The sequence below is a fragment of the Meriones unguiculatus genome, chromosome 8, assembly GCF_030254825.1.
Source record: "Meriones unguiculatus strain TT.TT164.6M chromosome 8, Bangor_MerUng_6.1, whole genome shotgun sequence".
Lineage (NCBI taxonomy): Eukaryota > Metazoa > Chordata > Mammalia > Rodentia > Muridae > Meriones > Meriones unguiculatus.
The window spans coordinates 122,266,598-122,293,497 of record NC_083356.1 but is presented as its reverse complement, the minus strand read 5'-3'; the positions used below and the strand labels follow the sequence as shown (position 1 = coordinate 122,293,497).

General features: G+C 39.0%; 1 protein-coding gene across 2 annotated transcripts in view; it reads left to right on the top strand.

Moving 5' to 3' along the window:
• Positions 1–26,900, top strand: part of Ubr3 (ubiquitin protein ligase E3 component n-recognin 3) — a 130,021-nt gene that overhangs the window by 53,942 nt on the left and 49,179 nt on the right. For both annotated transcript variants that reach the window (XM_060390484.1, XM_060390485.1), the window contains exons 11-23: positions 706–792; positions 3,420–3,485; positions 3,578–3,667; positions 6,013–6,141; positions 6,675–6,727; positions 6,826–6,959; positions 7,310–7,394; positions 9,316–9,458; positions 10,715–10,811; positions 14,348–14,489; positions 17,817–17,921; positions 18,809–18,982; positions 20,861–21,321. In XM_060390484.1, the coding sequence (XP_060246467.1) occupies positions 706–792; positions 3,420–3,485; positions 3,578–3,667; positions 6,013–6,141; positions 6,675–6,727; positions 6,826–6,959; positions 7,310–7,394; positions 9,316–9,458; positions 10,715–10,811; positions 14,348–14,489; positions 17,817–17,921; positions 18,809–18,982; positions 20,861–21,321 (1,766 nt within the window). The remainder of the gene's footprint in view (positions 1–705; positions 793–3,419; positions 3,486–3,577; positions 3,668–6,012; positions 6,142–6,674; positions 6,728–6,825; positions 6,960–7,309; positions 7,395–9,315; positions 9,459–10,714; positions 10,812–14,347; positions 14,490–17,816; positions 17,922–18,808; positions 18,983–20,860; positions 21,322–26,900) is intronic.

Below are 26,900 nucleotides of genomic sequence, written 5' to 3'. Positions count from 1 at the left end.
TGTGTATATATACATATATATATATTTATTTATTTGTAAGAGCCTTTAGATTTACATTTTCATTTAATTTAAAACTTAACTATTTGAGTAGATCCATTTTTTATTAAGTATTGTAATTGCTTTTTACAGTTCTCATTCTGAAAATGGTTCACAGCATTTCTTTCCCTAAGCCAAGATATTACAGGCTAATTATAGCATGTATGTGTTCTAGCCTCCTTTTTATTGTGTATAGTATCCATAGAAAATTGCTCTTCAGCCATTTTCAGGTGAACAATTTAGTGACATTTAAGCCCATTGCCACTGATTTCTAACTATTACCATTATGGTTAGAAATAACTGGTACCTTGTTCATTATCCTCAAAGAGATTTTATGTTTACTGGATAGTAGTAATGAATTTATGGTATTTTGGGGAAGCCATTGAAATGGAACTTGCTTTTAATCTATTTAAAGTGTTTTCTAGCTTTGCTTCACTTTAAGGAATATGTAGAAGGAAGCACATTGTATTCTGTAATTTTCATATTTGTCATTGGTTGGTACTTCTAGTTTATGAAGGGAAGGTTTCTTGGAACAGAAAAGATAGAGGTTATCTTGAAAGTATCTGCATTTTACCATTGTATATGCAATGCTTACTATTACATGTAATTTCACTTTGAAAATATACATGTTTATGTACTATGAAATTTATATAACTTTTTTTTTTAAAGGAAACTCAAGAATATACTCGAAATGTTGTAAGGTACTGCCTTGAAGCTCTTCAAGATTGGTTTGATGCTATTAACTTTGTAGATGAGGTATGTTTTATATGTCTATGTACATATATATAAATTGTATGAAAATTTGCTTAAATTTGTTTTATTAGGGATTGAACTCACGACCTTGTGCATGCTTTGTAAGTGCTGTATTGCTGAACTATTTAGCTATGTATGTTTTTTGGCATATATAAAAGCATTTTTGAAAAAGTGTTAGATTTAACTTAACATTGAAAATTGTGAGTATCTTTTCATGGGTTAAGAGTAGAAGAATTACTATCATAATGACTTAACAGAACCAACGGAAAAGGGATGGCTAGTTCTTCGACATTCAGGAACTTACAGTATCTTAATTGTGTTTGCTTTTATCCTAGAGGACAGAGGCATGCTTTTCCATCTTAAGTGTATGTGTGTCATTTCTCAGGAGTGGAAATTAGCTTAAGTTGAAGAAATAAGAGTATTGGCATAAATGTGAATGAGGTAGGGAGATTAATTAAAAAGTATATTCCAACTCTATTATTTGGGCAATGTTCTTGATAGAGAATGGAAGAATGAGCTTGAACAAAGGTTTTTTGTTTTTAATTAATAAATGAACAGAATGTTGGCACAGGGCATACTCTCTTGGCATTGAAAAAGTCATTCCTTCTCTTAGAAGCTCCTTCTCTTAGAAATAGCTTAGAACATGCTGAACACAGAAGAAAGATCAGACAGTGCTCCCCAGTTACCCAACCCCACCCCAATTTAAGTTCTGAATCCTGGGCAGGTAGGACCCCTGTTGTGTATGTATGTGTACAAGGGAGGTAAATTGTTCTATTTATTTCTTTTTAAAAAAAAAATTAGTTTGGCAGCTTGGTGTGGTGGTACACACCTGTAATCCCAGTACTGGGGAGGCAGAAGAAGGCAGTCTCTGTGAGTTTGAGACCAGCCTGGTCTAAAAAGTAAGTCCAGGGCAGCCAAGGCTACACAGAGAAACCCTGTCTCGAAACCTTCCCCCGCACCCCCTCCCTCCAAATAGTTTAGCATGCAAGGTTCTGAGTTTCATTCTGGCATCTTCATACACAGTTTGCTTATTTGAAAAACAATTTGACAGAAGTTTACTGAAAAGTTAGGAATACAAAGAACTTTCTTTTCTGGGATCTTCTGTATTACTGATTTTATCCCTATTACTACTCAAAACTTAATATGCATTTACTATGACTTAGAATATTCACTTATAAGTGAAATACAACTTCATAATCATTTACAGATTCTAAGCATCTAATTCTTAGAGGTCATTTATGTCTCAGTAATTGCTCACTGATGTGTGTGCGTGGGTGTGCCTGTGCATGCCGGCGAGTATGCACACAATTCCGTGTTCATCTAACAGTCAGCTTTGGGTGTCATTCCTTAGGGGCTGTCCTTGTTTTTGAGGCAGGATCTCTCACTGACCTACACTTCACTAAGTAGGCCAGGTGGATTGGCTGGCCCAAGGATTTGCCTTTCTTTCTTCCCACTACTGGGATTATAAGGAAGTAACAGGATGCCTGGCTTTTTTTTTTTTTAAAACAAACAAACAAACAAACAAACATGAGTTCTAGGGAGATAGGATGCAGGACTTAGGTCCTGGTGTTCATGATACTGTCTCCAGTTGTCAGTGATGTTCTTCATAGCAAAATGACGGTTCAGAATCACTTCGGGGAATTTTATTACCAAGTCTCAGATCTGTTTCTGTAATACTTTGTTAATGTTTCTTTATCGTTGTAGATAGTGACATTTTGAAAGGTATAGTTATCTTGTAGGGTGTTCCTCAGGGTTTACATCATGATTAAAATCAGATTACCTGTATTTTCCAGGAAATTCACAGGAAGGTTGTTAGTGGCTTTCAGTGCATCTAATCTGATGGTCTGTGACATGTTTTCGCACTTTGATCGCTCAATGTAATGCCCGCTGGCCTTCAGCTGGGAGTTGTTCTTTTCTTCACTATAACTAATACGCTATCTTGTGAGGCACACCTCGAAACTATGCAGATATTTCTTTGTTCTCATTCAGTTTTCAGTTCTCTAGCTTAGTTCTGTATGATAGGGTCCATGGTTTTTCAGTCAGATCTGTTTGGGGCTGAGATGGTCTCAGACAGGTGTCTCAAATTTGACCTCAGTGAGAGCCCTGCAAGTTGATCCCAGTGAGAGCCCCTGCAAGTTGGATTCCGTCCTTTTACATCCTTTTTGAGTACTTAAATGCTTATGTCTCTTCAGAAGTTTTAGGCTTATCTTATAGTTTCCCCAGTCCTTTTCTGGAGTTCATATTGGTACAGCTACCTAATAATTTCTAGTTTCTAGTGCAGAACAGGGTTTAGAAAGCAAGAATTGGGTGTTGGTGTGTTCATGCTGTGGGCGTTCTTTTCTTCCCAGGGTTGACTAAGCAGACGGGAGGAGCATAGATAGGACAGTAGTTTTACAACTACATATATAATGATTGTTAGTTCAAAAATCTTCAAACTTAACGTTTTAACACTAAAGAACTTACTCCAGTTTGGTGTTTGAAACTTCAGAGGGTACTGCTGAGATGTTTGAAAGCTCTGCTTCCAAGATTTTAAATGTTGATTTAAAAACCAGCGTGGAATTCATCTAGGTGGGATTATTTACGATGTTTAAAACCTTGAAACCTTGATTTGTGGACTTTGTTTACTCCAGCCAGCTCCTAACCAAGTCACCTTTCACCTGCCACTACATCGTTATTACGCCATGTTCTTAAGTAAGGTGAGATTGTTAGTAACGGCTTCCCTTGTTGCTGTCATTCATTATGTGGGGGAGAATATTGAATTACTAACTTTTTAATTATGGATTTTTAGGCGGTGAAATGTCAAGAACTAGATTTGGATTCACTTTTACCGGATCAGGAAATGTTAATGAAACTAATGATTCACCCACTCCAAATTCAAGTATGTATTCAGGCTTCCAAAACATTTTGTTTGTTTGCTTGCTTATTTATTTGTTTGTTTTATTTATCAGGCAGGGCTTCTCTGTGACTCCTGTCTGTCCTGGACTTACTTTGTAGGCCAGGCTGGCCTCGAACTCACAGAGATCCACCTACCTCTGCCTCTCAGAGTGCTGGGATTACAGGCATGCACGACTGCGCCCGGCTTTTTAAAACATTTTGAATGGGACTTCTTGGTTAACTCATCTTCCCTTAGTTTTAGTGGATGGTAGACATGAATTAAATTTTAATAGAATAAGAACAATTTCTCTAATCTGATTTTTTATTTTTTCTGTTTATTTGTAAGATGGGTTTTCTGCATTGAAAATTGAGTTAGGTTGAGTTAAAATGCAAAGCGGAGTCATTGAAGACCAATTATGTTTGTTTTATGCTTCTTTCTCGCCCCCCTTCCCCTGAGCCAGGATTTCTCTGTATAGCCTTGGCTGTCCTGGACTCAAAGTTACACCTCCCTGAGTGCTGGGATTAAATTGTGTGTGCCACCATGTCTGGCTTTCTGCTTATTCCTTTTAAGATTATTATTATTATTATTGTAGGTAGGGCAAGGGTTGAGGGAGAAATAGAGTGAAAAATAAGCACTGATTTTAAAAAAAGTTTTTTTTTTAATTTTTCTTTTTTTAAAATTTACTTTACATCCCAAGGGATGCTCCCTTCCTCCTCCCCTTCCAGTCTCCCCCTTCCTCTTTCCCTTCTCCCTTTCCCCCAGAAAAGGGGAGCCTTCCCCACCCCCTGTATCAGCCTTCCTCAGCACATCAAGTCACATTAGGACCGTGAATATCTTCATCTCCCAAGGCCAGGCAAGGCAGCCTGAGGGAAGTGATCCAAAAGCAGGCAGTAGAGTCCATGAGAGAAACAGCAACCCACCTCCTCCCCTTGTCAGGCGCCCCATTGGCTACATGTGTGCAGGAGACCTAGATCCCGACTATGCGTGCTTCTTAGTTGATTCCTCAGCCTCTGAAAGCCCCCATGGGACTGGGTTAGTTGTCTCTGTCTTCTTGTGAGGTTTCTGTCCTATCCAGGTCTTCTATCTTTGCCCCAACACTTCCACAGGACCCCTGGGGCTCTGCGTCACACTTGACTGCAAGTCCCAGCATCTGTCCCAATCCCTTATTAACTGGAGCCTCCCAGAGAACAGTCAAGTTAGGCTCCTGTCTGGCAAGCACAGCAGAGTATCATTAGTGTCAGGGGCTGGCTCTGCGGTGGGGGGGTTCTCAGGTTGGGCCAATTGGACTTTCCTTCAATCTTTGTTTCTTCTTTATCCCTGCACTTCTTGTAGGCAGGGTAATTTTTAGATCACAGGTTTTGTTGTTTGGTTGTTGTTCCCCTCCTTCTGCTAGTCCTGCCTGTCTAGGAGGTGGTCACTTCAGTCTTCATGTCTCAACATTAGGAGTCTCAGCTAGAGTCACACCCATATCCTCCCAGGCATCTACCCTGTCACAGGCCTCCAACTTGACAGAGAGATGCCCCTCCCCAGTTTCCTCCTTGTTCCCAGCTCTCTCACCTCCCACCCAGTTTTCCCCACATCTGACTCCCACCTTTGTCTCTTTCCCCATTCCGTCTCCTGCCCAGTTCCTCCCATCATCCACTTCTGCTGTCTATTCTACTTCCCTTTCTGAGTGACATTCTGGCACCTTTCCTTGTACCCTCCTTGTTACTTAGCTTCTTTGGGTCTGTGGGTTGTAGTATGGTTATCCTATGCTATAGGTCTATAAGTGAGTATATACCATGTGTGTCTTTCTGGGTCTGGGTTACCTCACTTAGGATGATCTTTTCTAGTTGCATTCATTTGCCTGCAAATTTCATGATCTCTTTGTTTTTAATAGCTAAGTAGTATTCCATTGTGTAAATGTACCACAATTTCTGTGTCCATTCTTCATTTGAAGGACATCTAGATTGTTTCCAAGTACTGATTTTTCAAAAAGATTTCAGTGAAGTTGTTATAAATGTATCCAGAAACCTTAGTGGAAAACTAGCTCATTCAAAAACTCCAAAGAAGAGAGCTATACAAAATATAGTCATTAGTTTGGATATTTAAGAAAAATCCTATATAGTGGGACAGAGGCCAGCGTGAGATACATAGTGATTTTGTGGTCTGCCGGGCTTTGTAGTTAGACCATGTCCTAAAAACAAAAGCAAGAAAAAGAAAAGAATATTTAAACTGACTATTTAATGTTGGATAGAATGCTGACTAAGTTCATATTATGATGAAGTAAAAATATTTTAACTGATTGCTTAATACAATATGATTTTATTGAATGAAGACGTTATGTTTTCTAATTCCTTTCTGATTAGGCAAGTCTTGCTGAAATTCACAGCAATATGTGGGTGAGAAATGGTCTGCAAATCAAAGGACAAGCCATGACCTATGTTCAGTCTCATTTCTGTAACTCCATGATTGATCCGGACATTTACTTGTTGCAGGTGAGTCCACCTCAGATCCAGGGTGTGTGCTTTAGAAGTGCCTTGATGTGCCTGGTATCTTAACTTACGGTGGTGACAGTGATGGTGAGAGACAGTTCACTGAGGAAATTTCCCAAAGGAAGGATGCTGTACCTTATGGGCCACAAGGCAAGCATAAGGTTTAGTTAGGACACAGAGACAGGAACCAGGAGAAAAGCCCAGGCAAACACCATTTTGAGGGTTTCTGTAGGAAAGGCAAGACAGAATGGAAGAAGGTGTTTCTATGGTTCTGGCCGACTCTGCTGCATAGGGATGGCACCTGTTTGTGTTCTGTGCAGCCTTGGGTTCCTGGAGGGCTTAGGAAGGGCTGCATTTGTCTGGGAGCTGGGTAGAGTGGGTGAGTGCTTATGTGGGCCGGGCTCTAAATGACTTCTCTACTGTGCCTGGGAAGGCACTCTCCCCACACAGCTTTTACTAGTCCTGATGCTTTCTCTGGTTTTGTATAAGAAACAACTCTGAATGTGAGAAATAAAGCTTTCCTTGTGTTTTTAAAGGTCTGTGCTACTAGACTTGACCCGGATTATTTTATATCGTCTGTCTTTGAGAGGTGAGCGTATGTTTGTTAAGACAGGTACTAGGAAGTGTCTGGAATTTAACTTAGCTTTTTTTATTCTCTGAGAATGCACTCACTATTTCCTCTTATAGGTTTAAGGTGGTGGACTTGCTGACCATGGCATCACAGCACCACAATACAGTGCTAGACGCGGAGCACGAGCGGTCCATGCTGGAGGGCGCGCTCACGTTCCTTGTGATCCTTCTGAGTCTGCGGTTACACTTAGGTAAACCACCGACAAACAGTGATGTTGACTACTGTTTCTCTGTCTTCGCCTGTCCCTCTGCTAGTACCTTGTTTATGGAAAAAAGAAAAGGGGTGTGGATATACTTAAACATACTTTTAAAATCTTGACATGTACAATTAACACATGGTTTAGAAGAGTCTTTAAAAAATCCTTTGCCTACAGGAGCTGCATTATCAAGGCTGTGAAACTGCTGTTACAATTTGGGCCTTGCTGTTTTTTACTCTTAGCTTTAGGCATTTCAACATTTTGTAGAACATCGTAATAAAATATGTAGTGAGTTCTTTATTATGTATCTCTGTATAGAGTAATTCTGTTTTTACTACTTTTAGGGATGTCTGATGATGAGATTCTCAGGGCAGAGATGGTAGCCCAGCTGTGTATGAATGACAGAACGCATAGCTCATTGCTTGACCTCATATCCTTTAAAAATGTAATTTTGTGCTCATGGTAACAAATTGCTTTTATGGATTAAAATATATAAATTTTAAAAGATTTTCTTTTAAACTTGAAAATATGTAGAAAAAGAAAAATATCAGTTGTTTGCTGAAGGATGTATTCAGGGCAAGTAGTGTGCATTGTCATCTCTGACTGTCGGGAAGACTTTCTCAGACTTTGGGGTTGACCTTCGGACTAATAGTTTTGGACACATTAGGGAGAGAAAGCTGGGCATTTTGTAAATGGGACCCATGTCTTTTCCTTTTGCTGCAATGCACAGAGCTTGGAGAGAATCTTCTTTTTTTGTTTTGTTTTGTTTTTCAAGACAGGGATTCTCTGTGTAACAGAGTCCTGGCCGTCCTGGACTTGGTTTGTAGAACAGGCTGGCTTTGAACTCAACGAGATCCACCTGCTTCTGTCTCCAGAGTGCCAGGATTAAAGGTGTGTGCCACCATATCCAGTAGAGAGAGTCTTTATAATTATCACTTTTCAGAGTTTTTTTTTTAACTTTATTTTTTTAAATTTTTTTTTAACTTTTATTAATTACAAGAGTTTTTAATTATTCCAAAGATTTTTGTTAGAAGCAGTCTTAAAGAATTTTCAAGTTTATGGATTATCCTCTACCTACTGGAAGCAGGGTCTCTGGTATAGAACTGAATATTCAGTAGTAGCATTTTTTTTGTTTTTAATTAAATATTATTTTACATGTATGGGTGTTTGTTTGCATGCATGTATGGGGTGCACATACATGCCTGGTTCCTGCAGATGTCAGAAGAACCTGTCATATTCCCTGGAACTGGAGTTACAGAAGGTTGTGAATCACTGTGTGGGTGCTGGGAACCAAACTTTGGTCCTTTGCAAGAGCTGTTTTAAACCACTGGACCATCTATCCAACTCCTGCCCTTCCCTCCCCCCACACTTTAATACATTAATTTTTTTTTTTTTTTTTTAATGCTGATGTTTTTGAGGTAGGAGCTCACTGTGTAGCAGCCCTGCTTGACCTGGAACTTACAGTGTAGACCGGGTGGGCTGCCCTTGAATTTGGCAGAGATCTTCCTGCTTCTGCATACTGCAGTTATGGCTTATACCACCATACCCAGCAAGGTAATGAAACCTTAAAGATCCTAGTGTTATTTTATATTTGATTAAATTTAGCATATATGTGTCATAGGGTTGGAATAATTGATTGAAATTTTGGTTTTGTGAAATAACTCCTATTAGAATATTTGCTTGACTACTTTGAGTATTTTGTAGCATCAATTCAGTATTGTCTGGTAGCCATCCCAGTGTCTACCACTGTGATAAGGGTTAAGTCTAGGGCCTTGAATGTATCACGCAAGAGCTCTATCCTCAGCTTCCTTCTGATGATTTCATCAAACAATTATAGACTATCAGTGCTACTACAGAGCAAAAATCATTTTCTATAATTTTGAATTTAGTTTAAGAATTTTATACCCTAATATGAAACAGGACAAAGTCTTTGTGGTTTGATGTTTTCCCTTTGCCTAAGCCTTCTTGTTTTTATTTGGGGGAAATTTTGCTTTTGGAAAAGTGATGTTTACTCATACTAATCTGTACTAAATTTTAGTGTATTCTTTTTGGTTTTCTGAAGAAGGTGAGGTATATGCAGTGATGAAAATGGAGATATTTGAAATTGTTTTCCTCTAATTGAATGGAATTTGATGAATTTATTTGGGGGAAGTGTGCTTGGGACTACTTCATTGCATAGTTTATTAGCTGGATTCTACATTTAAATTATTGAAAAAGACATCACAATGATACTGAACTATTACGTGGCCCTCTGGTGGCCAACTTGATAAAATGAATTAAAAATGAGTAATTTCAGACTTTGAAGCTGGCGCTGGTCATTAATATTGTTTTTTTCTTGACACATACATCATATCCCGGAAAATCCCAACCCTAAAAGTGGCATTATTCCTGGAAGTTATAGTTTTGAATCAGTTTTATCTGCTGTAGCTGATTTTAAGGCTCCTGTTTTTGAACCTGGGGGCTCTATGCAACAAGGCATGTATACTCCCAAAGGTATGTGCCCATACATAAATGCATTCTTCCCTGTGTACACTGAAAAATGTCTGTTTGTGCATTTATTAATTTAGTGTGCATGTGTGTTTGTGTGGGTGTGTATGTGTGTGGAGCCAGAGGTCAGCCTTGGATGTGTCATTTATTTCTCTTATTTCTTGTTCTTTGTAGCACGGTCTCTCATGGAAACTGGAGCTTACTTAATTATTGACCAGAGAGCTCCAGGGCTTTGCTTGTCTCCACCTCCTTAGCTCTGGGCTTATATGTGCATGTGACTCTCCGATGGAGCCATGTCCTTGTACCCTAAAAACAAGTGCTTTCCTGACTTTGCCCCTTCAATATTTGTCTTTTATTAATTCAGTTTTGGTATTCTTCCAAATATTTTATAAATTATTTTTTCTGAGTAAACAGTGATATTACTTCCATTTGGGAAATAGAGGCTCATGGTTCTCTATGAGTTCAAGGCCAGCCTAGTCTACATCACTACTTCCAGGACAGCCAGGGCTACATAATAAAGATATATTGCCTCAGACAACAAGAACAGAAAGTATTTACATTGTATTATGGCCTTCTTAAGTGACTAAATCATAAAAACAACTTTAACTGGTATTCTAATTCATTTCTGTAAGGATCACTAACCATAAATGAACCATACATTATAAAAGAATATATTTAATTTAGTTTGAAACAGTTTATATTATTTATTGTATTGTATTTTTTTTTTTTAAGACAAAGTCTTACTATGTAACCTTGGCTGGTCCAAAACTTGTTGTGTCCAGCAAACTGGCCTTATACTCACAGATATATCTACTCTGTCTCCATGTCCCAGATTTTAAAGCATTCTCCACTGTGCCCAGCTCATTATCTGAATTTTAACCTGAGATAGTGTAAAGTCTGTTTAGGATGCTGATAGCTCTTAGAGCTTAATATGTTTAAATACACAGAAGCCCTTTTCTGAAGTGGTTGCTCTTCTAGGATTTTTCTCCTACATTTATAGATAATTTGTTTGACAAGAGTGAGAAATAGGTGAGATTTTGATTAACAGAGAGGTCTTAAAAGAAAAGAACCTTAACTTTTTGAAGGGGTTGAAGTGTATGCTCCTTGACATCTGTGGAAGTCCAGTATGTATTTTGAAGTTACATATAGCATGTACTGTATTTGGCAATAGGACAGAAGAAAAGTGAGTCTAATAAGTAATTTGAGTTTGGTTTTATTCCTGAGAAGTCAGATTTCTATTTCTGCTTTCTTTTTTGTGATAGCTGAAGTCTGGGATCAGGAGTTTGACCCGGTCATGGTCATTCTTCGAACAGTGTACCGCCGAGATGTGCAGTCTGCGATGGACAGATACACAGCATTGTAAGTCGGACAGGTTCCATTATAACATGCAGTGTGATGTCATCAACATATACTTAATCTGAGAGAAAATATCATTTAAAGGTTTCTAAAAAGCAATTCAGCCGAGATTTATTTTCTCATGATCTTTATAAAATTTTGATATTAAGCTGGATATAGTAGGCTGTCCTGTAATACTATCACTCCAAAAGGATCTTCAGTTCAAGACCAGCCTAGGTTGTATAATGAGATATTGTCTCAAAACACAAAGCAACAAACAAATAAAATTTAATGTTGACCTGATAAATTTTATGAAACATCATTACTGAAATTAAAAGAAAAACCAAGTTGCTAGTTGATCAGTCAAAATTGAAACTTGATTTTATGTTACTCTATTTGAATCAGTGAAGGAGGCACAAGTGTAAAAATAAAATAGTGTGATATCAGAGATGATAGATATCTACAGAAAGTATGAAAATATTGCTGTTATTGACAGTTGAAAATATTCAAAGCAAAATGAAGTTTACTTATTTATATGTAACAAAATATTTCAAAACATTGATTACAGAAAGAAATTGTTCTTGAGAAAGTCTTTATCCAGATAATATTCAAGTAGCTGTTATCATATATTTATAGATGTTAGGTGTAATTAAAACTTTCTTTTTGCCAGGGTTTTTTAAATCTCAGATAAATGTTCACTTTAGCATCCGTCATAGACTCTACTTGGAAAAAAACAAATTTCCCACAAAACAAAATTTCTTAAAACGACAACAACCAAATTCAGCTCAGCTACCATCATCTTTCTGCCTTACTCTAGAATCCTGGTGGAAGAGGTGGTTTGAGGCTCTCCTTTCTCTGTTTATGTGGCCACTTCCTTTTGTGTATTTTATGTCCTTTTGTGACAATTTGTTCACTTGTACATGTTTATTTACTTCTTTAGCTCCAGATGTTTTTGCTCTCTCTCTCTCTCACCCCCTTCCTTAACTTCCTCTCTCCCTCCCTCCCTTTCTCTCCTCCTTCCCTCCCTCCATCCCTTCCTTCCTTCTTTTCTGAGACAATGTGTCTTTGTAGCCCCAGCTGTTCTGAAACTCATTCTGTAGACCAGGCTAGCCTTGAAATCAGAGGAACACCTGCCTCTGCCTCCTGAGTGCTGGGACTAAAGATGTGTGCCACCCCCTCCTGTCTTGCTTCTATATTTCTTACATATTCTCAGGATTTATGGCAGCTCAATATTATCTCCTAGCAGGAGTTATTTGTTGAATAAGTAAAATTGAATAGTTCATGTTGAAAAATTGAAACATGGCAAGCATAGTTGTACATACCTTTAACCCCATCACTCAGGAGACTGAGGCAGGCAGACGTAGCCAGTTCCAGGACAGCCAGGACTACATAAGGAGATTCTATTTCAAAGAACAACCAAACCAAATCAAAAGAAAAACGAAAAAAAAAATATATCAAGAGATGCAAAATTGAGAGGAGGAAACATTTCCTTGGGAAAAGAAAACATCTACAAATTGACTTTATCAACACCTTTTTAAGTTGTTTTGACTTTTTAAGGGTACTTAATTTTGAATAAATAAGAAGTAGGTATACAATAAGTTTAATAGTTTCTTTCACTCTCTTTCTCTCTTCCTCACCCCCTCTCTTTCTCTTTCTCTCTCTCTCTTTGGTTTTTTGAGACAGATTTTCTCTGTGTATCTGTGGTTGTTCTGGAACTCACTTTGTAGACCAGGCTAGCCTTGAACTCACTGAGATCTGCCTGCCTCTGCCTCCCAAGTGTTGGGACTAAAGGTGTGTGTCATTGCTCTTGGCTTCAATAGTCTCTCTTATTTTGTCCTGGAACTTGCTCTATAGACCAGGTTGGTCTCTAACTCATAGAGATTCATCCGCCTGTCTCTTCCCAAGTGCTGGGATTAAAGGCATGAGCTACCACTGCCCTGCTTTGTCTATTTTTTAAATAGTCTTTTTGGGGTTATTTATTTAATTTTTAAAAAGATTTATTTCTTTTTATTATATGTCTATGAGTGTTTGCCTAATGTATAGAAGTGCACTTCACGTATTCTTGGTTTCTTTAGAGACCACAAGAGGGTGCTGTATCTCTTGAAACTGGAGTTATAGGCAATATGGTCATGCCTGGCTTTTATGAGTGCTGAGTGTTCAAACTCAGGTCATCATGCTTGAAGAACAGACTTGTTTGTTTGTTTGTTTTTAACTGAACTCCATTCCTTAAATTAACTTAGTTCTGAATATGGCCTGACGTGTGCCAGGTGCTTCTGCCTACAAAGTCATTTTGTCTCTTCCTCTTTTTTTTTCTTCTTTTTAAAGACAGTATTTCAGATAAGTTGGCTTCAAACTCATCAGATAGCTGAGGTTGCTCTTGAACTTTGGATCCTCCTGCTTCCATTCCACAAGTCCTGAAATTACAAGTGTGTTCCTCTGTGCCCAGCTTTATGTGGTCCTGAGGGTTGAACAGGGCGTCCTGCGTTATTTAGCAACTTTTTGTAAATGTTGAGTGCACTCTTTACCCATATTATTACGTGCACCTAACTGTTGTGTGTTATGTACCTATTGTTGGTTCAGGCTTATTGAGAGTGTTGTTGAACCCCCCCCCCCCTTGGGCTCCTTGCAACATGGATTTGTCAACTTTTCTATGTAATTCCCTCATATTTTGCCTATTGTGCTTTGAGCCTGCAACTGTTTGTGTGTAAAGATGATAGTTATTGTCTCCCTGGGGTCCTCATGTTCTCTGTTCAAGAAGGTACAGATGAGCTTCTTCTCACTTCTTGTGAAGTACTCTCCTCATCTAGATGAGAGATTTTTTTTTTTTTTTTGTCTCAGCAACAGAGAAGGGTGGTATTTCCATGTCTGGGCCTGTGTGAGTCCAACACCTTTAAACAGCACAGTAGACATACTACTCAAAATTTTGTTAAACCGCATCTGTTTAGTGTGTGTGCGCCTGCATAAACATGCACGCGTGTGGTTGTGTGGAGCTCCGTGGTAGCCAGTTCTCTTTTCTGCCATGTGGGGCCAGCAGATTGAACGGAGGACACTAGGCCTGGCAAGCCATCTCAGCAGCCTTCAAGGATTTAAGACCATGTCCACAGTATTACTGTCTGTTGGTAATCGTGTTTTTCCTAATGGCCCTGGCACTCTACTTGCTTGCTTAGAGCTCCATTATGGGGTCTAAAAGCTGTGCTTTTATCCATTCTGCTTTCCAGCCCTTAGTAGTGTGGACATTTTCTGATTACAGGAGTTAGAAGAGAAGATTACTTTGCTGAATATTTTATTATGTATTCTTTTTGTTCATTTCTTTTTGTTAGTGTTTTTTATGTTCCTATTTCTAGTTTTAAGCCTAGCTTTTTTTGACCAATTTTTCTCTAATAGTAAAGGAAAAACAATGTGTACTGTGTAGTAAAAAAATATCTTTTTGGCCTTTTAAAGCATTTATAATTAATTGGTAATGTGTGGAAAAACATGATAGAAATCAATGCCTGCAAATCACTGTTTAAACCATAGTTAAAATTTGAGTCTATCATGAAATTTTGATTTTATTTTTACAGTTTAAAACAGAGTGGAAAATTCCCTGGCAATCCCTGGCCTCCTTATAAGAAAAGAACGTCACTCCACCCCAGCTATAAAGGTCTCATGAGACTTCTGCACTGTAAAACTTTACACATCGTGCTGTTTACGCTGCTTTACAAGGTAGAGGACCACTTTGATTAGAATGACATAGATTATAATTTATTTTAATAATTTTCAAGTCAAAATGCTAAATGACAACATTTATATGACGGTACCACTTACAAAGCAGAGTATGTTTAGAAATTTTTTAATATGTGAGGACAAATTATAATCACATTATTTGAATTTCAAATAGAAAATTATGAAGTAGTTATACTTCTCTGTGGAGAAATGTTTTTGTCATCGGCAGACAAATACTTCAGCCTGGATATTTGTTATGGCTTCTGTAGAATGGGAAGTATTGTGGCTGAAGGAATTATGCAGTACGCTAAGGGACCAAAGAACCAACTGTTTTGTTAAGCAGTGAACCCTGCTGCTTGACAAAACTAAATGGCACTACGTGAACCGGTGGCCTTACTTTAGAGTGCTTTATCTGCTTTTTATTCTTGCTAGGAACTTGACAGAGAATGATTTGTATGTGGGTGTTTTAGAAATGTGAGGCATCTGTTTACCTAGAATTTGTTTCATTTGGGCATGTTCTCTCTCAAAACTGACTTGCCTCATTGTGTCCTAAAAGTTTCATGAAGAATATATGTAACAGATGTATATACTCCAGCGTTTTTTAATAATTTAATTTGAGTAAGAGATGAAAGATAAGGCAATGAAAAAGATATGATGATAAAAAGAGAGAAAGATGAAAGATAGTATATCTATAGTATGTTGCTTAAATAGACATCTATAGAATAATAGGCATAAATGTTACATAATTAGAAATAAAGAACACCTATCCTTTTTTGTTTGAAAAACTAAAGAAAACTAAGCATATTCTGTATACAGATCTCTATTGACTATACAGATAATTTTTAATTATTTAAGAAAGCATGCATTAATTACTTAAGTAGAACTCTTAGTGCTAGTGTTTACCAAATAATGAAACAGGGCATTTAGATTTCTATGCACCCAGCATCACTTATGGCCATTTTTTTCATTTTACTTCTAAAAGCTAGAAGTTATTTTTGGCTAAGATTTTAGATCAGTGCCTTTGAAAAGTGCCTTAAAAGGTTCATTTTTGTCATTTATCAAAAGGATTATTCAGAAAAAAATGATTTGTAGTATTCTTTTCTCCATTAAAGTATATAGAATAAATACTCCTCTGTATTGGAAAGCAGTTTGTGTTGATTTTGTAGGCAAATGTGGTTTGTAGGACTCCCCAGAGCCAGGCCGCCTTCTGTTACTGAGCGTATTCCACAGCTACTATAGCTCATCAGTAGATTCTTTTTTTTTTTCCTTAGTGTTCAGACTTTATTGGTTCAACCAGAAATAGCAAAGGCAACGTAACTACTATTCGGGGCCGTCAATGCACAGATGCGAAAGCTACCTTTCGAAAGCTCATCAGTAGATTCTTGTTCGTCTCAGTTTTTGATGTGATAACGGAGTTTTAGAGGGTAGATAACTAGTTGACATGATCAATAGTAATTAATAATTCACGATAAATGAATGAAGTAAGCCTTACCGAGACTCTCATTGACATTACCTTTTCAGCTTTTAGAATTTGCTCAATCTAGAAGTTTTATCAGAGTTGAAAGAGTTGTTTCAAGACCCTTTTGAGCAATCTTTTGAGATCTCAAATTTGTGTGTAAGCTGTTGTACTCTAATTGCCAAGCACTGACAAAAAGTCACTTGCAGCAAGCCATTGTCATTCCTTGCTATGTGTGATACTAAAGAACGTGGTGACACTTTCCAGAAAATGGCTTCATTTCTTTTTCTTTTTCTTTTCTTGTTCAGGATTTGTAGCTTTTATTTTTCTTAGCTAAATCTGTAATGTTATTGGATTTGAATTTGAATTGGATTTCAATTAAAAGTCTCTTTGGATTTAGATAGTGGTGCTTTCTTTATGGGGAGGGCCCAGAATTGCAGGCATTGGCTGGCACAGTGCTGCTTAGACACTGTGCGAGCCTTGCTGGGTTAGAAAGGGTGACCTCTGGAGCTCCTGCCTTCAGGCTCCTCCTTGGGATCCCTCGGATCTTTACACTCTTGGCACAACCTGCCTCCTGTTTGCTGGACACATTGCTAGGCACTGTTCTAAGGAAATGAGAGATACAAAGTGAAGCCAGTCTCACATAATTCTGGACTTTTTTTTCACCTTTAGATATGGGAAAGCTAAGGCCAAAGATTGTTGCTGCAGAGCAGGTAGATAAAAACAGAGCCTGTTAAGAGTGAAGTTTTACAAGAGAAAGTGAGGTCACCCTCCTAGCTGTCAAATAGTAGGAAATCAGTCAGTGGACATCTCTATTCTTTAGTTACAAAGAATTCGTTTTTTTCCTCATCCCCTTATTTGCACTGTTCTCGTGAGGCTCAGTTTAGCTTACTATCTTTGTCAGTTCTTTATCAACCCCAAAGCTGACAGGGCCATCTCTTGCTGAACCCCTTCTTCTATACCTTCCCCATTGGTCACATGCCTTTTTATAGTGAGGACAGATGACTGTGCCACCTCATTCCTGTAGCAGTTTAGGCATCTTCCAACCACTGGCCCATTGCAGCCTTGAAATCCTGTGAGATGAGAGGGCTTAAGGTATATAATACATGTGTAAAGTAAGGTTCGTAGCATTTTCCTTTTTCCTTTTGATGTAAACCACACTTTGGCTTGCATATTTATATGGATACACACAACATTTAGAATACCAGAACTTTAAAGACAGAGTCAATAAACACTAATGTTTAATATTGCATTCCAGCTGTTAGCCAACTGCAGCTGCATTTAAATGAGAGACCTTGCTAGCTAACTCATTTATTTGCTGCCTTGTCTTTAGGAGAATACCAGAAGACAAGAATGTAAAGTATCCTTCGTAAATTGTTTATTAAAGACTGGTATATTTCTATTATTGATGTGTGGCCTGTTCAGTGTGGCATTTTTAGGAAGTCTCAGACTGGTATTTCCTGATCCTGCACATTTCTGTAATGGAGCTGGAAACATAGCTTAGTGGTTAAGAGCCTAGCATGTTCTTACTGAGGACCTGAGTTCAGTTTCCAGCAACCTTATTGTACAGCTAGTAACTGCCTGTAACTCCAGCCTTGGGGAGTTCAATAGATGACTCTGGCTGATGAGAATGTCTGCAGTCCTGTGCACATAAACCCTATACACATACGTAAATCTAACAGAAGTTCTATATAATCTTCAGAGGAAACCTAGTGTCTGTTTCAGTTTGTTTTCATTAAGATTTGCATTTACATGCTGATTTATATATCTGATAATTTTCTGATTATAGTTTTTTGTTTGTAATAAAGTGTTTTTGGATATTAATTGAAATACATTTTGTGAAAAAACTCTGAGGTATTTTCTTTTTGAAGATTCTGATGGATCATCAAAACCTGTCTGAACATGTGCTCTGCATGGTGTTGTATCTGATCGAGTTAGGCCTTGAAAACGCTGCCGAGGATGATTCTGCGGAAGAGGTGAGCTCTGCCTCTGTCTTGGAACATTTAGGAGGAAGCGGACCCTGTTGAGGCTGTTGTTTCAAAGAAGTATGTTTATACTTTTTTTTTTTTTTTTTTTTTTTTGAGATAGGGTTTCTCTGTGTAGCTTTGGCTGTACTGAAGCTCACTCTGTAGTCCAGGCTGGTCTCAATCTCAGAGATCTGCCTTCTTCTGCCTCCTGAGTCCTGGAATTAAAGGCACCCACCACCACTGTTTGTGTGTATGCCTACATATTTATCTGAGCATTACTTACATGCAGTGTCTGTAGAGGCCAGAAGAGGGCATCAAATTGCCTGGAACTAGAGTTACAGATGTTTGTCAGCTGCCATGTGAATGCTGGGAACTGAACCTGAGTCCTCTGGGTGCTATTAACCACTGAGCTCTCTCTCCCGCCCCTAGTTTTGGATTCTTAATTGTTAGAGCTGAAGAACTGGTGAGAAGATCCTATTTACTCATTTCTTCAGTGTGTGGATGTGCACCGTGATGCACACGTGCAGGTGGAGAACAGCTCGCAGGCATTGGGGCTTCCCTTTTACCGTATGGGGCTTTAACTCATGCTGTGCGGCCGGCAGCCAGTGGATCAGCTGAGCCAACTCACTGGCCTAAAAAGACTTTATTCTTAAAACGCGTATGGTCCTTTGAGGCTTTCCTTGTCACTTGTGGAATTACTGAAATAGAACATTTATTGTTCAAAGGAAAAAGGAAAGCTGTTTATATATTTTTGGTGTTATAGTGAGAACACCAATTATGGCTTCTAGTGTGTGTGTGCTCCCATGTGTGTTTGCATATTCATTCATCTACTCATCCATTTCTCTCTCTCTCTCTCTCTCTCTCTCTCTCTCTCTCTCTCTCTGTTTATGTCTTAGGTATCAATGGGTGGACCAGAACGTTGTCATGACAGTTGGTTCCCTGGCAGCAACTTGGTATCAAACATGCGACACTTTATAAATTATGTTAGAGTGCGAGTCCCGGAGACTGCTCCTGAGTTGAAAAGGGATTCGCTTGCCAGCACGAGCTCTGATGGTTTAGGCTCTTTACAAGTAAGTTTAACAGTGAGGGAGATGAAAAGGGAACAGTGTACATTATACGGAGAGATTGCTTAGATAACTTACGACATTCAGAAGAAAGCATGGTTAGGGGAGCTTTAAATTGTCATTTATTTCCTGATATGTCTGAGCACTGTTGCCTTAACCAGTCTTTTTCCTTCAACCTGCTAGAATTCCCGACGGCCTAAAGTTCTTCAAAGAGAGGTAGATGTGTATGGTATTTGCATTAACTAGCAACATAGCTAATTGGAGATGAGGAAATAAAAAACCACTGAAGTATTTGTGTGTGTGTGTAATTAATATGATTAAAATTAAAATACTTCTTTCATTTAATATGTGTTGCTTTTAACAGTTATTTATATTTAATTTTAAATAAATTTATGTTATTGATCAAAAAATGTAGCGTGGTTAGCATTAAATTTTCTTTTTAAGTGTTAAAAGTATTCTGGACCAGTTATAGGTGGCCCACTTGGATCTGCTTACATTTCGCATTACAGTTTTACTAACATTTTAAAAATGACTTGACTGTTTCCTAAATCAAAATAAATGTAATTGCTGGTAGCATGCCCATTAAAATTTTTTTCTTTTGCTTCTGTGCCAATTAACTGATGAAACAGACCCATAAATACTTGTATTTTGGAACTTACTCTGAAAAGCAGCTCTTTGCATGATGCTTAATTAATCTTTAAAAATAAAATGGGAAGTGGGGCTGGAGAGAAGGCTAAGCAGTCAAGAGCACTGGCGTCCCTTCCAGGGAAACCTGAGTTCAGTTCCCAGCACCCACTTGGTGGCTCAGAAGTGCTCTGGTCCCCAGTGCAGGCAGGCACATGATGCACAGGTGTGCATATGGCCAAAACACCCACACACATGAATGAATAAAACCTAAAAAGGAAAAGTGTTAAAGTGACATGCCAAATAATTAAGCAGTTTATTTCCTATAAACTAGGTATCATGTGCATCAAGAGAGCTGAATTAGATATTTCAAGTCAAGTCTATTTGTTAGCATATTCCTTGGTTTTGACCACACTTTTTTGTTGTGAACACTGTTTAGGATTTTAGTTAAACACTTGGAGTCTCTATGAGAAGCTCTTTTGTTTCTGATGTTTCAGACTACTTTAAAACCTTGAATGTTAAAAAATATATATATACTGTAATTTGACTCATAGAAGCATACTTATGTTCATTTTAAAAAGACAAATCCATTAAACTGATTTATATCTTAAATAAAGATGATTTCTAAGAAGCTTGATTTGTTTCCTCTAGCAAAAAGGCTGTTTAGAAGACAAATTATTGAGAAGAACATTTGGCCAAAAAAAGTCAATTCAGATAGCACATGGTGATGTGCAGTGTGAAGCAAATTAATTCCGTTTGTACATTTTATTCTCACATTTCATTTCACTTAAAGTTTTTGTAAGGAACTTTGAAGTTCCTTAAAAGTGAAGTTAATTTTCACTGTGGATTTACTGTCTTGAAAAACTGAAGAAAAATTAAATTTTTTGTCTATGTGGACACTGTAGCAGGCTTCCAGAAGTTAGTAAAGAATATATGTAGTTTCTTGATCAGGGGCGTAGAAGCTTAGTTTATGTTTTGTTTGTTTGTTTTGTTTTATAATTTGGCTGCAGGTATAGCATAAGCTTTGTTTGTCTGTTTTCTGTGGAACATATGCTCAGGTAGTTACGGGGGCAGGGTTACTGCTGGTGACCTCCTTTTCCTCACTGCTGTCCCTGTAAAGTCGTCCTGTGTCTCTTTGATAAAGAAGTGAAGGAAATGGGTTAATCTGCTGGAGAGACCTTTGGAAAAATATAGTGATATTTTTAGAATCGGTATTGAGTAACTTCTTTATTTTTCTGTCTTTCTTATTTTTACTGGTAGAATTCTGGCACCGCTCAAGTTTTCAGCTTAGTAGCAGAGCGTAGAAAGAAGTTCCAGGAGATCATCAATCGAAGCAACAGTGAAGCAAATCAGGTGGTTCGACCCAAAACTCCAAGTAAATGGTCAGCTCCTGGTTCAGCTCCCCAGTTGACTACAGCCATTTTGGAAATTAAAGAAAGCATATTGTCTTTGCTAATAAAACTTCACCACAAACTCTCAGGAAAACAAAACTCTTACTATCCACCGTGGCTTGATGACATAGAAGTTTTAATACAACCAGAAATTCCTAAATACAGTCATGGGGATGGTATAACTGCTGTAGAAAGAATATTGCTAAAAGCAGCAGTACAAAGCAGAATGAACAAGCGCATCATTGAAGAGATATGCAGAAAAGTGACCCCTCCCGTGCCCCCCAAAAAAGTCACTGCAGCAGAAAAGAAAGCCCTGGACAAGGAGGAGAGGTATCTTTATTTTCAATGTTTTTAAATATTGATGGAATAGCTGATGGTTTGGGGTTTTGTCTTTTTTGGTCATTCAGGGCTAATGACCTGGTTCTCTGAGTTATGAGAGTTGGGGCTGTTTACTTAGTGAGGGATTGAATATAGTCAGTGCTTGTGTGTGTGCGTGTGTGTGTGTGTGTGTGTGTGTGTGTGTGTGTGTGTGTGCGCGCTGAGCACTATGTGGGAAAAGGGTTGACCATAGTCAGTGCTTGTGTATGTGTGCGTGTGTGTGTGCGTGCGCTGAGCACTATGTGGGTAAAGGGTTGACCATAGTCAGTGCTTGTGTGTGTCCTGAGCACTTTTTGGGTAAAGACTTGAACATAGTGCGTGTGAGTGAATGCTGAGCACTTTGTGGGTGAAAAGAGTATTGCTAACCCCAGTGTGAAATTACCGTTGGAAGTTGGAGTGCCTTCAGAAACATTGCTGGTACCCTACTGATCTGGTGCATAAGAATTCTCTTAAGTTTAACTTAACTTTAAATAAAAATATAATTATTTTAGATATTTCTTTTAAAAGCTTTTTATTTATTGTGTGTGTGCGGCATGTGTGATTGTGTGCATGTCATCACATATGCTGTGATGTACGTGTAGAGGTCAAAGGACCGCTTTTGGATGTCTGTTCTCTCTTTCTAGCTTGTGGTCCTGAGGATTGAACTCAGGTCATCAGATCTCTCTCTATATATACCTCAAGGCCACTTCACAGGGAATGGTGGTACCCACAGTGGGCTGAGCCACCTGCATCAGTTAACCATCAAGGTAATTCCCTGCAAACATGGCAACAGGCCAGTCTTCAGTCTTTTCTGGGCAGTCTGTCAACTGAGGCTTCCTGGTCAGGTGACTCTAGGCTCTGTGAAGTTGATAATTGAAACTGACTAGTACAAGTGGCATTAGAGAGGATGTAAGAGGCCAGACAGGAAAAACTAACACAATTGTTTGGTGTTGTGAGTTCAGATAAGTTTGTCACTCTTATGTAATTTGCTAGTTAGGAAGGAGATCATCCTGTGATGATTGTATGAGAAGCCCCTTAATGGCATAGATAGTTGTACTTCATCACTGATGTAAGAAAAATTGTTTTTAGAGACAAAGAAAAGTAGACGGGCTGGGGAGGTGGCAGAGTGGGTAAGGCACTTACTTCCTGTGCAAGCATGAGAGCTCAGAGCCCAGCACATGTGTCAGAAAGCTGGGCTGGCTGTGCCTGCCTGTGGAGCTCACTGGCCAGGGTATCTAGCTGAACCATTGAGCTTCTGCTTCGGTGAGTGATCCGTTGTCAAGGAAAAAAGGTGAAGGTAATCGAGCAAGTCCCCCATTCTTCCACCCATACCTGTATGCATGTGTACACACCAGAAACACACACCACAAAACACTCACAAAAGGATAAAATAGAATAATAATTAGTAACGTGACCAAAAAAGAGGGAGGAAAGGGTTTATTTGGCCTACATTTCCATATTTGTATTCATCATTGAAGGAAGTCAGGACAGGAACTCAGACATGTCATGAGCCTGAAAGCAAGAGCTGATGCAGAAGCCATGCAGGGGTTCTGCTTACTGGCTTGCTTCCTGTGGCTTGCTCAGATGTTGTTGATCATTAATATTTATCATTTATTTATCTTTTAGTTAAACAATGGTTATTCCTAAACCAGCTGTATACCCAAATCACCACACAGAGAATAGGATGTATTTAGTTAACCTAGAGCACAATGCTGGGTACTGATTACTCCATCCTCAACCTCCAAGCCCGCATAGCTTCCTACCATTTAGATTTTACCCATTAACTTGCTTTTAGTCCTATCTTAGTCCTATCTTTAGTCTGGTTCATCTCTCCTTGTGGTTCAAAGTCCTGTCCTGCCAATTCTCTCTGATTTCCCCCACTCGTTTCCTTCTCCTCCCCTCTGGACCAGGACGTGCCACCTTATTATCTCCATTGCACAGCATTGGCTGGTTGTTTAATTGAAATTACATAGCCAAAAAAAAAAAAAAAAGTACATAGCCAAACTTTGGGCAGAGTGAATGGAATCTTATGAAAGAAGGGGGAGATAGAAAGACCTGGAAGGGCCTGGAGCTCTACAAGGAGAGCAACAGAACCAAAAAATCTGGGCCTAAGGGTCTTTTCTGAGACTGATATTCCATCCAAGGACCCTTCATGGGAATAACCTAGACTCCATGCACAGAGCTGTCCATGGCAGCTCAGTCTCCAAATGGGCTTCCTAGTAAGGAGGACAGGGACTATCTCTGACATGAACTCAGTGGCTGGCTCTTTGATCACCTCCCCCTGAGGAGGAGGCCATAGAGGAAGACCATGAAAGACAGTCCTTATGAGACCTGATAGGCTAGAGTCAGATGGAAGGAGAGGAGGTCCTCCACTATCAGTGGACTGGGGGAGGGGCATGGGAAGAGATGACGGAGGGAAGGAGGGCAGGATTGGGAGGTGGTGAGGGTGGGGCTACAGCTGGGATACAAAATGAATAAATTGTAATAAATAAATTATATAAAAAAAGAAAAAATACAGAAAACAAATGGTGGCATGTTTACACAAACTTGAGACAGGTGATGCTTAGAATAAACTTCACAATGTAATGTCTGGATTAAAACCAGATAGTGGAGTAGAGAAATCAGCATTTGAATGAACAAGGGTAAATTGTATACATTCTACAAGAGCACTATACCAACACACAGCCTGCCTTCTTATAGAACCGAGGACATTGTTTTACTGTGTGTTTTGTATCACAGGCTTTATCAATTTTGTTTATGTTCATGCAAACTTAAACAGTTGTCTGTCTTGACTAACAAACAACTTACGTTTTTAACCTTTTTCTTCCTCTTTGTCCTCCATAAAATATTTTAACATTTCTTCATAGAAGTGCAATTTTATGGTGGTAGTACTGTTTATATAATACAGTCAGGGGAAACCCATGTCTTTTCAAGTCTACTTTTATTTTTGTATTCATATGTATTACTGATTTATTTTTTATTGCTTTATTCGCAGAAGTAGATAAGGGATAAATGCTAAAAGAACAATGAATTAATCCAAAGGAATACTTAGATTTAGAATGTTTTTATTTTTTGCTAACTTCAGGACTTACCTCTTTTAATTTGTACAAAAATAATCTCACCTAGAAATGCTCTTAGAAGAAGAGGAGAGAGATTCATTGGCTTCTGTTCCTGCTATTAGGAGACAGCTAGACTTAGGGTAGCAGGAAATGGTTATTCCTGTCTTTTTAGATTTTCTTTAATGTAAATATCATGGACCTTTATGGAACCTGTTTATTGTCCCTTGCTGACAGACATTTCTTTCTCTTGTTGCCTTCTGACGTATATATTGCCTTTGGACATTATATTGTTGGAAATCCAGATTCCCTCCCCCCCTTCTTTTATGGGCAGGTTCTTTTCTCATACAGTATAGTTTCCTCTACCTCTACTCCTCCTACTTCTTCCCCATCTTCTCTTTGCTCTGGAATCACTCCCTTCCTGTCTTCATTAGAAAAGAACAGGTTTGTAGCCCTGGTGGTGCATGCCTGTCATCTCAGCATTCAGGGAGGCAGAGGCAGGTGGATCCTGTGAGTTCAAGGCCAGCCTGCTCTACAAAGTGAGTTCAGGACAACCAATGCTACACAGAGAAACCCTGTCTCAAAAAAACCAAACAAAAATAAACAAACAAAAATTAAAACCAAAACCAAACAGGTTTTGCTGGGTGGCAGCACACACCTTTAATCCCAGCACTCGGGAGGCAGGGGCAGCAGGATCTGGATGTGAGTTCCAGGTCAGCCTCACACACAGATGAGGCCAGGACAGCCAGGGCTCTGTTACATAGAGAAACCCTGTTTCAAAAAACTAACCAGCCAACAAACAAACAAAAAAGGAAGAAAGAGGAAAGAAGAGATAACAACCAAACGTGATAAAATAAAATATAATAATATTTTAAGTATTATAAGATGAAACAAAAATTATCATATTGAGGTTGGGCATGGCTTACTAACAAGAGTCTCAAGAAACAGGCATAAGAGTCAGAGACCTACTTGTTCTCACAGTCAGGAGTCTTATAAAATGCTCAGCTAAGAGCTGAAATATATATGCAGAGGACCTGGTGCAAACTAGTGTGGACTCTGTGCTTTCTGCTTTGGTCTCTGATAAGTTTATTTGTGCCTTGCTCCGTTGATTCAGAGGGCTGTATTCTTCTGGTGCCTTCCATCCTCATTGGCTCTTATAGTGCTTCTGCCACCTCTTCTGAGGGAGTCCTGAGCTTTGAGGGAAGGGATTTGACAGAGACCTCTAATTTAGACTCTCTCTCCATATAATATCTGGCAGTGGGCCTCTGTATCTGTTCCCCTCTTCTGCTGGAAGAAGCTTCTCTGATGATGACTGGATAAGACACTTGCCCAGAATATCATTAGGAATCTCTTTAGTGTGTGTGTGTGTGTGTGTGTGTGTGTGTGTGTGTATTTGGTTTTACCCTAGGTCTCTGGGTTACGTGGTCTCTGGTCCGTGGCTACTCAAACAGTGTTGGTGTGGGTTCCTCCTCACGAAATGGACCTTAGATCAAATCGGACACTAGTTGCCTACTCCCACCTGTCCTGTGCCACCGTTGCCCTAGCATGCTTTGCAGGCAGGACAGACTGTTGGTCAGAGGTTTGTGGCTGGGTTGATGTACACATTTGTCTTTCAGTAGCCTGCATAGGACCTTCCTGCACCAAAGAGACTAGACTGTGTTGGTGAGGTCTCTGTGTAGATGCCAGTTCTACTTCTCCAAGAGTTCAGTGAGTCATGTCACTGTTGGCTCGTGGTCAGTTTGTGGAGAGCAGCCTTTCGTTATTTGGGGATTTTGATTGACCCCCTTGGCCAACAACTCTATTGAACGTGGAAGCCTCACATGGCTACAAAGATGGCCAGTTGAGACTGTATTCCATATTTTAGGAGTCCTCTTTAGGATCACCTTCATAGATTCCAAGAAGTTTCCACTACACTAGGTTTCCATACCACTCCCAAAAGTCTCCCTAATTCCAGACATCTCTCCCTGCACTTTCTTCCTCCATCCCCCAATGTGCTCCCTACTCTGTGCTTTTGTCCCCACCTGTCCCCGATGTGCCCATAGAATCTATTCTATTTCCCCTTTCCAGGGAGATACCTGTGTTTTCTTCTAGACCCCTCCTCTCTACCTAACCTTTCTGGGTCTATGAATTGTATCTATATTACTGTTTAACTAATGGCTAATATCCACTTATAAGTGAATACATACTTTATCTTTCTGGGTCTGAGTTACCTCATTCAGGATGATTCTTTTCTAGTTCCACTCATTGCCTGCAAATTTCATGATGTCACTATTTTTAAACAGCTGCATATTGCTCCATTATGTAAATGTACCATGTGTTCTTAATCCATTCTTTTGCTGAGGGATGTCTAGGTTGTTTTCAGTTTCCGGCTATTATGAAAGAGCTACTATGAACATGTTTGAATAAGTATCCTTGTGGTAGGATGCTGGAGTGTCTTGTGTGCATAGGCCCAAGAATGGTATGGCTGGGTCTTGAGCTCCTTTGATTTCCAACTTT